The 14,903-nt window shown below is 40.0% G+C and overlaps 2 protein-coding genes across 4 annotated transcripts in view; one reads left to right on the forward strand and one right to left on the reverse strand.

Moving 5' to 3' along the window:
- LOC135226400 (von Willebrand factor A domain-containing protein 5A-like) overlaps window positions 1-14,903 on the reverse strand; it is a 442,225-nt gene that overhangs the window by 168,820 nt on the left and 258,502 nt on the right. The gene's annotated exons all lie outside the window — the stretch shown is intronic.
- LOC135226403 (uncharacterized) lies at window positions 2,231-9,507 on the forward strand. Of its 3 annotated transcripts, none has more exons than XR_010317220.1 (3): window positions 2,231-3,094; window positions 7,544-7,759; window positions 8,568-9,507. XR_010317220.1 is itself a non-coding variant. In XM_064265921.1 (2 exons), the coding sequence occupies exons 1-2, from the start codon at window positions 7,538-7,540 to the stop codon at window positions 8,739-8,741; spliced, it is 396 nt and encodes a 131-aa protein (XP_064121991.1). In that variant the 5' UTR covers window positions 6,064-7,537; the 3' UTR covers window positions 8,742-9,507. The 3 variants fall into 3 exon arrangements, 1 of the variants encoding a protein (XP_064121991.1); XR_010317221.1 differs by lacking the exon at window positions 2,231-3,094 and adding an exon at window positions 3,225-3,243; XM_064265921.1 differs by lacking the exon at window positions 2,231-3,094 and having other exon boundaries at window positions 6,064-7,759.

Here is a 14,903-nt window from a genome sequence, read left to right on the forward strand (position 1 = left end):
ATGAAGGAACAGACAGTAGTTCAAACATATGAACATACATACAAATGACATAGTTTCATACGAACACACAATCAAAATGAGACACGCTACAGATCACGTAGGCCGTTTGAATTATAGGTCGGGGTAGTTGTCTCAAGCAGGGAGCTTGGACTAATGTTTATAAACAACTGAATGACTACAGGTGACGGCATGTTATCCTAGCCTACATACTTATTGTATACGTCATCTTTAGCGTCTCTAGTCTGATCACATTCCTGCAAGCAATCTGGTTGACTCTTTAGTTTAGACTTTTATATATATGGACTAACATTCCATATTTTTATTATGTAAACACTTACATATATATATATATATATATATATATATATATATATATATATATATATATATATATATATATATATATATATATATTTAGGCTAGGATACAAAGTCATAGCAAACACATTTTTGCCAAGCCTTGAATACTTTTAGTGTGCTGTCTTACGGATAACTAGCCTATATAACCCCATCATATCAGCATTAACCTTTATGATAGGGTATTTTACTTATAAGTGAATTAACACTTACTTTGCTATCTGAAAAGATAAACTAAATTAATAATGCATTGTGGAGTAGATTTTTAGTCATCCAAACTTCCAAAAAGAATGACAAAATTTGTTCAAAATGATTCTTGCTTTCATAAAGAAGGCTAGCATGGATCGTGTATCGCGCCGACCACGTGCTCTACAAACAAGGGACGGCCAAACAAAAATCAGTTTCCGTAACTTTGTTCTACAGTTTTTACCTTAATTGTTTCCACTAATTCTTTTAAATAAGCACTTAACTATCAACATTCTGGGATTCCATGATTCCTGGAGAGCAATCTTGAATAAAAAATGTTTCTCAATACAGAGGAGCACTGGCTGAATAGACCTACATCTGTGTTGACCAGAGGAATAAATAGATCTTGGTCTTTAAACCAGCCCGATCATAAAACGAGATGGCCGATCCGCATGCGCATTAGTCTCTTCTACAAGTTTTGACGTAGGAAACTGGGTACAGCTTCGCTGAAGACAAGATAAAATGCCTTCTTGTCTCCGAGTCCATTATACTCTATCCCTTGTCATAGTATTTATCATTATGGCATAATACCCAGCTACAAGACCAGGCTAAAAGATATTTCTTTAATATTAGTCTGATCACTATGGGCCGCTGGCACACCATGGAGGGTAAATCCCTTTGAGGACGAAACAGCAACTACAATATAAAAAATAAAATCCAATCGCATAGGCCTCTGCCTTCATGCAACCTCAGCTACCCTATATATTGTCCACTGTGTTCTCAGATGTAAGAGTAATTGCTACTGCATCATGTCCCATTTCTGATTGTGAGATCAAAGTTGAATTTTCTAACCAGCACTCAATTATGGGTAATTACTAGCCTAAGCTACCTAATCTTTACTTTATCATTTCCAATAGGAGAATTATTTGCAAAAGGAATTTTTTTTTTATTAAGATGAGACCCCACTTGGAACAAAATTATTCAGACATTGTTATAAAATCATAGGCCCTAATATTTTCTTGTAATTTTTTCAGCTTATAATTTTCTAAGAACTGACACTGTAAATTGTAAGTGTGTCGAGTCCTTTGTTCACTTCTTTCATTATTTTTATTTGTTCAGTCATTTATAATTATTTTTCCTCTGCTTTCTTCAGGCACCACCATCATCTTTAGGTGGACTTTTAGTTGGCTCAAACTTTATTTTCCTTTGAATATTTGAAATGGGTTTTTTGTGTATGTGTAAATATGTTAAGATTTAATGAATAACTCAAGTTTTTTATACATTTAGAAGTGCACACACAAAGGTTTACACAAGTGCCTGAATTGTTTTCCATACTTTGCTTTATCATGTTAACTACGTATTTTAATCTTATAAACTCGTTAAATATTTAGGGCCAAATCTGAGAAAATCCCTTTTAGGGATAAAGTTTTACCATTAAGAAGTAAAAGTAGATAGAATAGTCAGTAAGCATAATGATATTAAAATGAATGATACAATGGACAGTTGCTCTTTGAGAAAAATTTGTCATTGGAGTAAACATGATGAAGAATTGTCAAAAATAAAGGGTAAGAGGCAAATTTAATTGGTTTAAGATTGGAAAGGGTCAGTATTGGTTTGGAAATGCTGGCAGTGGTGATTGTTGTAGATGTAAACAATCCTTTGGGATTTGGGAGGGGTTTGGGAGTCAAAAACTGATCAGTGGTAAAATGCATTCCATTCTGGATACACTTATGAGCTTAGAAATAATGTTTCTATCACTTGCTGTACGTAGATTTCTTCCTCTTGATCGAATGCTGGTTTAGGTCTCAATTACATGTAAAATAATTGCACTTTTTTATTATACTGTATATTTAAAGATTAAATACTGCAACGAAATTATATGGTTATAGTGAGATAATTTTATCTACGAAAAGTTACTTTTCATAAAAAATAGTTTAAAAAGTATTATGTATTTATAAATGTTATTTTGTAGCTTGAAAGAGCATAAAATTTCCTTTCCGGTGATGCATATATTATGCAGTTGGCAGTTATTTCTTTGATTTCCAATTTTGGACTGGCTTCATGATGTCACTGTAATCTGGAAGGGTTAAGAGTTGAGGAATGGATATGCACCAGTAGTTAGTGTGTGATGATCAGCAAGATGGTTAAGGTACAATGGCAAAAGTTTAATTCACTGGATGGCTTTGGGGTGTAAGGTTCCTATATCTGAAGATAAGGGTTCTGCAAAGAAATGCATGAAAAGACCAGTTGTTCCAGTTTGTTAGAGTGAAAATGATAAGGCTCTGGAATAGGGTTTTTGTAAAGCAATGGTTTCCATTGCTGAAAGAAAAGTGTATATGAATCTTTAGTATTAATTATACCTTGTTTGGAAGTAGATTAGCATATGCACCTTTAAAACAGGAATGAATTTTCTGATAACATTTCCAGAATTTAATTTGTTTTAAAAACCACTCAAGTTGTAATAATATACTCCATTATTTTTCTTCCAGAGACACGCATGTAGAAAGTCTGCATCATCTAAAAATAGTCCACGAAGAATAAAATATGCCTCGGTAATTTTTTTCTATTAAGGAGAATTGATGTGGAAGTGGGTTTTTGTCTGTACTTGCATTTAGTTTTATGGGGATACAACCTTTGCCTTTCATATATACAGAGTATCCTTCAGAGCAAGCTGGAACGGCCATTAAATCTTGACAACAAGGTAGTTTACTGGTGGAGATGGTATGAGAGATGAATCTATTTGTAAGTCATGGATAATTCAGTCCTAGGAGGGGAAGAGCCAGGTGTAGGAAGAAAAGGGACGACAGCTGGTGGCAAGGAGGAGCCGGCAAAATCTCCCTGGCCTTCCTCTCAGGGTGACCAGATTTTGAAATATATATACAGTGGTACCTCGAGATACGAAATTAATCCGTTCCCAGGCGCCCTTCGTATCATGAGTTTTTCGTATCTTGAACCGCATTTTACATGTAAAATGGCTAATCCGTTCCAAACCCTCCAAAAACACCCCAGTAAATTTCATAATAAAGCTAAATTGACCTATAAACAATGAAATACTACAACAATTTGGACCATACAATACCTAACTTAATAAGTACTGCTAATTACCTGTAAATAAAGTGTATTAGTGTACATGGTATACAAGAAATACTGTACGTACATACGTACATATGTAGTAAAATGTGGAAGCTTACCTTTCGAGTGAGGCGACAGAGGAGGAGAACAAACGGCAGATACGTACACTTAACTTTACAAGTGAGGCGAGAGAGGAGGAGGACAAACGGCAGATACGTACACTTAACTTTACGAAACACATAAAAAAAATGTCAGAAAAACAAACTAAACTTTACAAAACACATTAACAAAACTGTAACACTTAACTTTACAAAAAACTTAATATTAAATTTTTTTTAGTCTTTGATTTTTACATTTTTTTTTACTTTTTTATACTGTACGTATTTTACAAAGTTTCAATTTCTTCACCACTGAACGGATGCCAGTCCGTTTACGGAATTTTTTGAACCACCCATGAGAAGCCTTGAACTCTGGGGTTGCCGTCGATGTCTCCTCTCCTCCGTCGTCTTCAGCTTGGGCAATCAAATCGCCGAAAATAGCGCTGGCCTTCTGGCAGATTGCCGTCTCGGTTATCGTATCGCCATTGATTTCTTTGTCCTCAATCCATAGAAGAAGCAGCCTTTCCATTTCATCATGCACATGGCTCCTCTTGTTGGACAAAATAGTCACGCCCTTGGAAGGTGTAGCTGCTTTGATGGCTTCCTTCTGTTTAAGGATGGTGCCTATCGTCGACGAATTTCAGCCGTATTCCTTAGCGATCACACTCAACCGCAAGCCAGCTTCATACTTTTTTATTATCTCCATTTTTGTCTGCATAGAAAGCATTCTCTTTTTTCTGTGAACTTCAGCAACTTTCTTGGGATCCATGACTATACTGTACGTAATTAAGTTATGTAGTACGTATACTAATTAGGTTCTCACACAACATGATAAAGTAGCACAACGAAATCACTAACTCGAATTTACGTTAACAAATGAAATCGTATATGTGAACGAACAAATTCCGCGTGCGTACGATAACACTGGTGAGAAGCAATGGCTGAAGAAGACCGCTGCTACGTACTAGTACGTAGATGCATGATGGGAGGGATGCTGACCAATAGGAGAGAAGGATCTCATGGCGGTGACTAGCATCAGGAACCAATGGGAGAGCGGGAGGATGGTGGCGAGTCTACTCAGTTGGCGGCGCGCGAGTTTCAAAATTGTTATCGGTGGTCCGGGCGAATCTCGGACTTTACAGCAACAACCTTTTGTATCTTGACCAATTTTCGTATGTAGAGCCGTAAAATTTTTCATATTTGCTTTCGTATCTCAAGTTTTTCGTAAGTTGAGCCTTTCGTATCTCGAGGTACCACTGTATATATATATAATATATATATATATATCTATCTATATATATATATATATATATATATATATATTAATTATATATATACATATATTCTTATTATAATATTATATAATATACTATATATATATATATATATATGATTATATATATATATATATTTTATAATATATATATATATATATATATATATATAATCATACCTTGTTTATTTGTTTATTTGATTTGTGCTGTTGTTGATCCATGCTGTCGCACATCCCTCAGTCAACCGTGCGTAATGCTAAAATTCTTCAAGCATATTTTGCAGTATGCTCTGCTTTTGTTGTTGTTTGGGGGACGAGCCATTGCTTGAAATCACTGTAATTTTGCCACTCTGGTCTAAGAGTACATTTTCTCTTCAGTTTTTTGTTGCAATTATTGTCGGACATGCTGCCTTATGTTTAAAAAATCAAATACCAAGGACAGATTTGTTCGTTCTCAGCCCACTGCACTGTTGCCAATTTTGGCCGGCCACTTTACCCCGTATTTTGCAAAATTTCATTAGTATATTGTAAATTTTTTTTTCAAATATTGAAAATACGGGACAAAAGGCATCCCGGGGAGGGTCGATACGGGACACGGGACAAATGTCATAAGTATGGGACAATCTCGTCAAATACGGGACGTCTGGTCACCCTGCTTCCTCCTCCTCTTACCATACTGCTCTGCCTGAAGTGAAGTCTAGTAATCACAATTATGTACTATCACCTTGACATTCCCTTTCTTCTTCAGCTGCCATCAAGAACGGATACTTCTGCTGTATCCCCCATGTGTGCTCGCTGAATTTTGAATGCAAAGCTTGCTACCATTATATTCCTTTTACCTTACTCTTTGTTCTGTGCCTAAATTGTTTACTTTTTTGTATTATTGCTATGTCTTCTGGTTCTGTTTTTCTCAGCAGCGTGGGGTCGTAGTGACCTTGCAGTTGCTTTATGTCTGCCATATCAATGGACCCACACGTATATTTTATTAGCTGTCAAGCAGATAGTACATAATTGTGATTACTAGACTTCACTTCAGGCAGAGAAGTATGGTAAGAGGAGGAGGAAGGCCAGGGAGATTTATCCAGCCCCTCCTTGCCCCCAGCTGTCATCCCTCTTCCTACACCTGGCTCTTCCCCTACTAGGACTGAATTATCCGTGACTTACAAATAGATTCATCTCTCATCAGAGGATGAGTAAACTAACAGAATTGTCATCTTTTGAGTGCCTACTTAATATCTAGCCAACTTTGAATATTTCCAGGTAGTCCATGACACTGCTTTCTTGGACTTGCTAGCAGTTGTCTATCAGATTTCTCAGGGGTCGAGGGCACAAGTTCCCCTTGGAAAATCAGAAATACAATATTATTAACTCTTGACCCTCCAAAATCCTGCTTTTTAATACTGCAGCATATTGCCGGCCATAAACTTTAATGATATTTAACATAGATATATTTTATGTACTGTAAAATACACCCTTTTAATTATACAATAAGCTTAAGTCCATAAATTTGAGGTGCAAATTTATAGGCATCTATTCTTTGTATTTTGCAGTTAGGACTGTCAAAGTTTATCGGCCAGTCCAGCTTGCAATAGCAACCTGAATCCTTATGTAAAGAACTTCAATTTGTATGTTAGGAAAAATACAAATAACGTAGTACTTCAAACATTTGCTATGTGTATTCACCCTGATTTGAAGCCTGTAGAGTTGAAAGTTCACGTCTGAAAACTAAACCTTTCAAATGAACTGTATGTGTTAGGTATTCTTTTTACTTATTGTCAGGAGAAAGAATAGATTCTTTGGTGTTGTCCAATACTTTTTATACCTAGTTATCTTATTTAACTGATGTAACAACCAAGGGCAGGGGGAATATGGATCTGTTGATGTTTTTTTCCCATTTTTAAGTGCTGTATTTATATCACAACTGCTGTGGTTACTTTTATGTATTTTCCCAGAACTTCTGAATGTTTTCCATACAGTAAAATGCTTTAAGAAATTGAATTGGGGCAAAAATTGGACCTGTTTTGTATAACTTGCATGAATTGTGCTTGTAGGACAAATAGAAACAGTTTGGCACAAACAGCATATATATTAGTATTCTGTACTACTACTAGTAATAGTAAAGAATAATGCTCTGTATTTAATTTAGAAGTACAGTAAGCACTTTATGCTGACAATTCTATGGCCAGATTATAACTTGGGGAATTATATAGCCATCATTGATATCATCAAGTCCTCGAAAATGGTTTAGATTACCAAATGTAAACAAACTAGTACATATTGTTGTCTCCTCAGCTACATCATTCAAACTCAACTTTTGCAAGCCCTTGCATAGAAGAAGGATTTTTCTCTCCAGATAAGAAGGCAGTGAAAGTAGAACAAAAATTTCAAACTTATCATGAATTAGTAAATGCTTGCTACCTTTAGAAGTATTACAATTGCACAAACTGTATATTTACACAAAGAATACCAGTAAGTTAAAAGAATTTTTGCTAAAATCTATCCCAGCAAATGTCAATAATTAAGCTTCACAAGCTAAATCTGGATTTTCTTGAATGCAGGCAGCAGACAGAGACAGGGATAGGGATAAGGATGAGAATGGGGATTTGGGTGCGGCAGCAGAATCAGTGAGAGAGGGACATTCTCCAGTGGACTATGGGAAAGATCTTATGGGTGTGGTTAGTCTTCAGAAGTTTGATGGATCCTGGACCCTGGAAGATGTGGTGAAGATCACATCACTGCCTCGCTCGCTTCTTGCTGGTGCAACTAAGTACAAGGTATGGTCATTATTTTCTGTATTTGTCTTTATTGCTATATATATTGTTTTTGTACATAACAAAAATTTAGATAGAATTTATCTTATTAATCCAGTATTTGATTTTACATATATAACAAAGGTATGTAAACAACCATGTATTCAATGCATGGAGATTAAGATATCTCAACAAATAAGAGAAACAAAGTGCTCTTTTAGGACTAGATAGTGACTGAGAATTATGAAAATATGGTACATTGAAACTTCAATATAATGACCCTCCAAAGAACAAAATTAACTCAGTAGTGATCTGGCCTAACAAGTCTAGCTAGCGCTGGTTGACCTAGCTCGACAGTCGGTGGCTAGACATCGAGTATCATGCCTGTGTATTCACTTTCCTAATCACACTGTGTGATTTCATTGCGTTTTGTTCTTTTAGACAGTTTATTGCGAAATATCTGAAAATAATGGCTAAGAAACACCATGGTATTTTTAAAAAATAAAGGTACAATAGGAGAAAGGATTAACAGAGGTGTTGAGGTGCCGTTTGTGTGCAAGTTCAGCATAAGAAGTGATGCAAACAACAGCACTTTTACCCAAAATACCAGTGCAAAAAGATTATACAGATAGTAAATAAATGATGTCCATGTCAGTTAATGAAGGTATGCTACAGCCTGCAGCCTGTTAGTTGAATAAATGTTTTTCAAGATATGATCTTCACTTTTGGACTTGGAAAACAGTCTTCAACTAATGAAAGATGAAGTTAACTGCTTCATGTACCAGTACACTATACATCCAGTGCTAAAGTTTAATTTTTTTTTATCTTCCAGAATGAAACATCCTGGGCCACTTCAGTGGTTCTTGCCTTTTTGGAGGTGAAATACTCTGCCGAAAAAGATGAGTGGGCGTTGCTGGCCAATAAAGCTCGGATGTTCATAGCAAGATGTGGTGACGATGTAGAAGCTCTTATGGTGGCGGCTAGAAAAGTCTTGGCTGAAAACTGAAAATACCTTTGCGGAACATTTTTTCCATATATACTACTGTATATTCCTGTATTTGTAGAAATGTTTCTTGTTTGATTTGTTTGAATAATTACAAATTTTTCTAGTTATATTATTGATTGTGCTGTACTATAGTATGTTATCTAGTGATTAGGTAATGAAAAAGTTTTCTAGGCTTAAATTTTTTATGTACGTATATTGTTAGTTTTGAATAAGTACAAATTTTTATAGTTGGATTATATCATTTTGATGTATAGTATGTTATTTACTGTTTGGATAATTTACACATTTTTCATGACTGATTGTACATTATTTTGATGTACAATATGCAGTCTATTGTTAATTACACACCTGCTGTGTATACAGTATGTACATGGAAGTATTTGTTAGGTTTGCCATTCATTGATACAAAATTGCAATACATATACTATTTAAAAACCTAATTTTTTTTATCATAGTGTAACGATTATCACTAGACAGGTTAACTATATGTAGTACTATATGCCATAGTATACTAGATTATGCATTTAAATGTGCATATTTGTAAATATAACAAGAGTTAGTGTTTGGGTGGTTTTTATGCATTGTTTCACATTACAGTAACAAGATTGTATTTTACTCCAGGGAATCTCCTTTCTCCAGTGGATTACAAGAGTATTTTTGTGATGTGATACTGTATATTACTCAGAAAGCTGACAAAATGTAGAAGAGAGGCTAACAGATTATATAGCATTTTTAATTAGCATCATATTAAAGTAACATAAAATTACCCGACAAAGTTTGAAAGACCTAAAGAATTGTATACTATACTGATCCTGAAATTTTAGGAGAAATGCACACGCTACACCATACAAAAAAATTGTTTTACAGATTCCCATATCTTCCAAGCCACTGAAAAAGGATTAATACTTCACCAAATTCAGTGACAGAATGTGATGCAGGAGCTCTCCGTCCTATCAAACTTCACCACAATGAGTAATTAATGCAATTATTGTCATAACCAAAAACGAGGTCTCGGGTGCAGGATTATAGGGGTTGAGGAGATGAGGGTTAAGAAGCGTGACGTTACGTAATTTACTTGCTTTCTCCTCTGCCTAAGTTCTATGCACATTGGAAAACTTTTCTCCTGTTTAATCATTCTCTTTTTAATATTAGAAATTGTGATTCTTTTTTTTAGGAAAATAAGATACATTTCTATATTAAAACTAGCATTTATAAACGAAAAACAAAATTTTTCACCATCATATACAACTCGCACTTTTAAATACACGTCCCTATTTAATCTGTGAACCCTGAAAAATGTGTGGCAGTGAACAAAAAACTTAATTACTCTGAAGGTAATGGAATGCAACTGCCCATCACATCACAACTCGTTTATTGTAGGACTTATTCCTGATTTTAGGTAATTTTTCCCATGATATCAAATAAGCATCTTCTCCGTTGATTTTAAATGCTCCAAGAATTTGGATCGAGGATTCATTGGCTTCTTCTCATTTGTTCTACTTATAGTGACAATCCACGTGCCATCCCCTTCAGTTGCTTTACTTCCTAGAAAGTTATACTTGGGGAAACTTTGGGGCTGTAAAACAAACCACTCACGTACACGTATTGCAAGCCTCCTTCTTTAATGGCATTTTCTAATGTTTCCTCTTCAACAGCTTTCTCTTCACTGCCATTCTGCAATTCCTCCACTGGCAAACAGAACAATATTGCTGATCAGCTTGACTCTTTCAGAAAAGTTTCTTCAGCCTCGTAAGAAGTGCTTTCTTTAGTTATCGAGTTGGAAAATGAGGCCTCAGTCTTATTATTACTAATGCAATTTTCAACATTGTATTTTGTGCCTAATAGAGTGCTCTCTTTTTTCATGAGATGGGCTTTAACTCGGTGCTAGGGCACTGAATAATCCTGTTGAGTTCCGGCGCTTGGTCGTCAAGACCTAAATTCCATAATCAATCAATCAGTCAACATGGTGCTTAAATTCAACGGGTGATGGGTGCTGATGACATGCACCCATTTCTTGTATATACTAAAAAAAAAGTGCTCCAGTCCAACTTTATTCAACCTATTTAGTCAAACTGTATGATATTGCAAATTTGTTCTGACACGTAATACAAACCCTCGGTCCTTTACATAGGGATTTACTTACAGCGCCAGCTGGACCGGTCGTAAGCTTTCTAACAAGGTAGTTCGGTAGTAACTGCTTGTCCGATGGTCGGGAGTCCCGCCCGACTAAAGGCGAATATTCCACTTTGCTTTCGGCCGCTGTTGGATGAGGACGTATTGTTCACCTCTCTGCCTGTCATCGTCGTGAGCCTTACTCGCCTTTGATTATGAAGCTATCCTTATTTTCGCTTTTTCTTTTGCTGTAGTACTTGTAGTGTGCATCCTGCGTAAGTACTTACTGATTTCTCTTGTTTTTTTTTATTGTTTATGACTTGTGGATTGCATTGAGTCAATAACCATGCAAGCCCACGAGAGTGAGAAACCCCCCCGCCCCCCAACCAACCGGAGAGTATGCCCTGGTGTGGAGGGCTGTCATTGTGGGGCCTTTAGGTCCACTGATCAAGTGGGCCCCCATTTATTGTGTGCTTGGTGCTGAGGGTGTGATTGCTCTTGGGCCGAGCCTTTTGATATTTGTATATTGTGGTCGGAAGAGCAGTATGAGCGCTACAAGAGGAGGAAGAAGGTGCGTAAACCGGCCAAGGGGTCGTCGGAAAGCTCTCCAGCGACACCTCTGGTTACGCACACGTCTTCCTTGTTCCTCCCTCCTAGTCAGCTCCCTCGTATGGCTCTTTCCCCTGCGGGGGATGTGTCGCATTCCGCTTCTTCATTTGATGTGTCGAGCGCAGAGGAAGGGGCGCGGTACCCCGACCTGGAATTGTACTTGGGGTTGTCCGTCTGCTCGGGGTGGGATCTTTCCCCTGCCGGGTGAGCGGGAACCCCCCAACTAACCCGACTGTTGCCTCCTCAGGTGTGACTGCAGCCACAGGTGGAGACCTCCAGCAGGTCTGGCGCTCGCTGAGCCTTTCGTGCACTCCCAGCATTCAGGGGCTGCTGCAACACCTGGCCGCTCCTGTGACCCATGGCCCGGTACTCCGATGACGACGACCATCTCTACACCAGGGTATGCTGCGCCGCTGACCTGGTGTATACGCAGCACATGACGTCGGTGATTCCATCAGCCACTGTGCAAGCCCCGATGACGTTTGTGCCGCGAGAGGAGATGGTCCCTCCACCTGGGTTTGCTGTCATCGCCCCAGCCCCTGACTTCGAGTGCCCGAAGAGCTCGACCGCCCACCAGTTCCAGTACCAGTTCCTGCTGTCTCCGTTCCTGTGGTGTTGCTGCTCACGCTGCAGGTCTCTCCGGACAGGTGCACCTGGGCCATGTTGCTACTGCAACTGCCCCAGCTCCGTCCTGGATGGAGGAGCTAACAGTGGTCCTGAGGAAGCTGTCGAAGAAGAGGTCCAAGAAGAAGAAGAGGAAGGTGTTGTCGTCTTCTTCATTGTTGTCTGCTGCCGCCTCTTTCCCCTCAACTTCCAAGGCCCCACAGCCGAGGAAGAAGGTGGCCTCCCGCCCCCCCGTAAGAAGTCTCGCACAGAGACTTCTAAGGGTCTGTCCCACTCCGGTTGGGCAGTTGGATCTTCCGCTGGTCCTTCTGTTCCTTCAGGAACAGGGCCCGTCTCTCCTTCCCCAGGGAAGAAGAAGACGGGGACCGTAGGGGCACCAGCTACCGCTGGTACCTCTTCTCCTGGTTCCAGAGGTTCCACCTCTGCACCAGGAACCGTCTCGGCCCCTCGCTCGCGAGCGTCACTGAGTGTACTGTCACCTGCCAGTGACCGTGCAGCCAGGGTCCAGATGGCTGAGCCTGCTCGCCGTCAGGACCCAGGCACGGAGCGGAAGACTGGTGAGAGTCACTCAGGTGACTCTCGCCAGGCCGGCAATCGCTCTCGCAGCGATCCCCCGGTCCCACCAGAACGATTGCATGCCGAGGCAGGGTACCTTAGACAGTCCTCTGCAGCAGTGTACCAGGGGAAGTGGTCCGTCTTCTGTGGTTGGTGTCGTGGACAGGTCTCTCTCCATTCAGAGCCACTCTTCAGCAGGTAGCGGATTTCCTCATCTTTCTCCGCTGAGAGAAGCTCCTCTCCGTCTCCCCAGTTAAAGGCTACAGAGCCGCCCTGGCCCTAGTCCTTAAACTGCGAAGAGTCGATCTTTCCACTTCAATGGAAATTTCACTCCTAATGAAGAGCTTCGAGAGGTCTTGTCCACCCAGGGAACTCAGGCCCCCGGGGTTGGATGTGACTTTCACACTTAGGAGCCTGACTCGCAGACCCTTCGAGCCGCTCTGAGAGTCGTCAGACTTGGGATCTGACCCTCAAGATTGTCTTTCTGCTGGCCCTGGCATTGGCGAAGAGAGTAGGAGAACTTCACGGTCTTTCCTTCGACGTTAAGCACTCGAGGGGATGGGGATTGGTGATGCTCGATTTTGTCCCGGACTTCATAGCGAAGACTCAGAACCCTTCGGTCCCTGATGACAGGTTCGAATCCTTCACGATCCCCTCCCTGAAAGACTTCACCAACGATGATGTGGATGAGATGCTGCTTTGTCCTGTGAGGGTGCTACGGCACGACTTGAAGAGAACTCGTCACCTCAGCCCTGAGTGTGGACGCCTCTTCGTTAGCACCCGGGTTACCAAGAAAGAAGTGTCCAAGAACACTATTTCTTTCTGGCTTCGTGAGGTAATCCGGAAGGCGTACACTTCAGATGGGAGTGCCGACACCAGTACCCTTTGTCCGAGAGCCCACGAAGTCAGAGGTATTGATCCAACCCTTGCGTTCCGCAAGAACTTGTCCGTGGCACAGGTACTGAAGGCAGAGGTTTAGGCCAACCAGACCACCTTCACCCCCTTCTACTTTCAGGATATTGCCCACAGGTCCTTGGACACTTTTTCCTTGGGACCCGCGGTGTCTACTCAACAAGTTGCGTAGCTTACCCAGCTCCCTTACCGGACAAGATAGCATCTCATCCTTGTGAGACTGCATGAATGGAAGAGTGAATGAGTGTGAGACTGGCTTTTCTACCTCCTCTTTTCTTCCCTTCCCCTGCGGGCAGAGGGTGGCGGTCGTCACCACGCTGGACAGGATGATTGATGCAGGTAAGGTATGTAACCGAGCTCCATTCCATCCCTTTCACTAGAGATGGAAGCATTTATCCACCGCTTCCCTAACAAGGGGGGAAGTGGACCCCAGCGAGAGACAAACCCAAGACTTTATATTGGCTCTTGCGTAGGAACTAGTTCTTGCTTGCTATTCATAAGAGGCACACTTGCCTCCCTCTTATGAATTTGGTCCAGAGGTCTGACCACTGATCCTGCAGTGCACACTCCGATCAGTTGGACAGAGGCTAGGCTCCCTCCCTTTGCTCTTACGACCAGGGAGGGAACCAAGGTCGAACGAACACTAGACGGTTCACAAGACTGAGATTCCACCCACCAATAAGTGAGTCTTCCCTATGTAAAGGACCGAGGGTTTGTATTAGTGTCAGAACAAATCACAATTTTGAAGTAAATTGTATTTTTCCTAACTATACAAACCTGAGGTCCTTTACACATAGTCCCACCTCATGCCACCCCTCACTCTGTTCCTGGGCCTAAAGCAAAGTGGAATGTTTACCTCCAGTCGAACGGGACTCCCGACCATCGGACAAGCAGTTACTACCGAACTACCTTGTTAGAAAGCTTACAACCGGTCCAGCTGGCACTGTAAGTAAATCCCTACGTAAAGGACTGAGGGTTTGTAGAGTTAGGAAAAATACAATTTACTTCAAAATTGTTATTTCTCAGCTAAAACTCCTAGCAAGTTTGTTAGAGATTTGCAAGCTATCACAAGACCTTTTTTTTGGAAAGGGTAAAGCCCTTTGCCTCTCAGAGTTTTCATTGAATCATCTCTTGTCCAGTATGTAGTGGCTTACATCATTAACTAAATAGTTCACAATATCTGGATACATAACTGCTGGCAGCAACTCCACATCAGAACTCCATTCTTCATATGTCAACCTGTACGGGTCTTGTGTTAATTACAAGTTTCAGTTTATTTATATATCTTTCACGCACTGCAAGCTCCAGAGACTATGTAATAAATCTTCTGTGTCTGTCAATTGTCTTTCC

Source organism: Macrobrachium nipponense, chromosome 14 (assembly GCF_015104395.2).
Source record: "Macrobrachium nipponense isolate FS-2020 chromosome 14, ASM1510439v2, whole genome shotgun sequence".
NCBI classification, from domain to species: Eukaryota; Metazoa; Arthropoda; class Malacostraca; order Decapoda; family Palaemonidae; genus Macrobrachium; species Macrobrachium nipponense.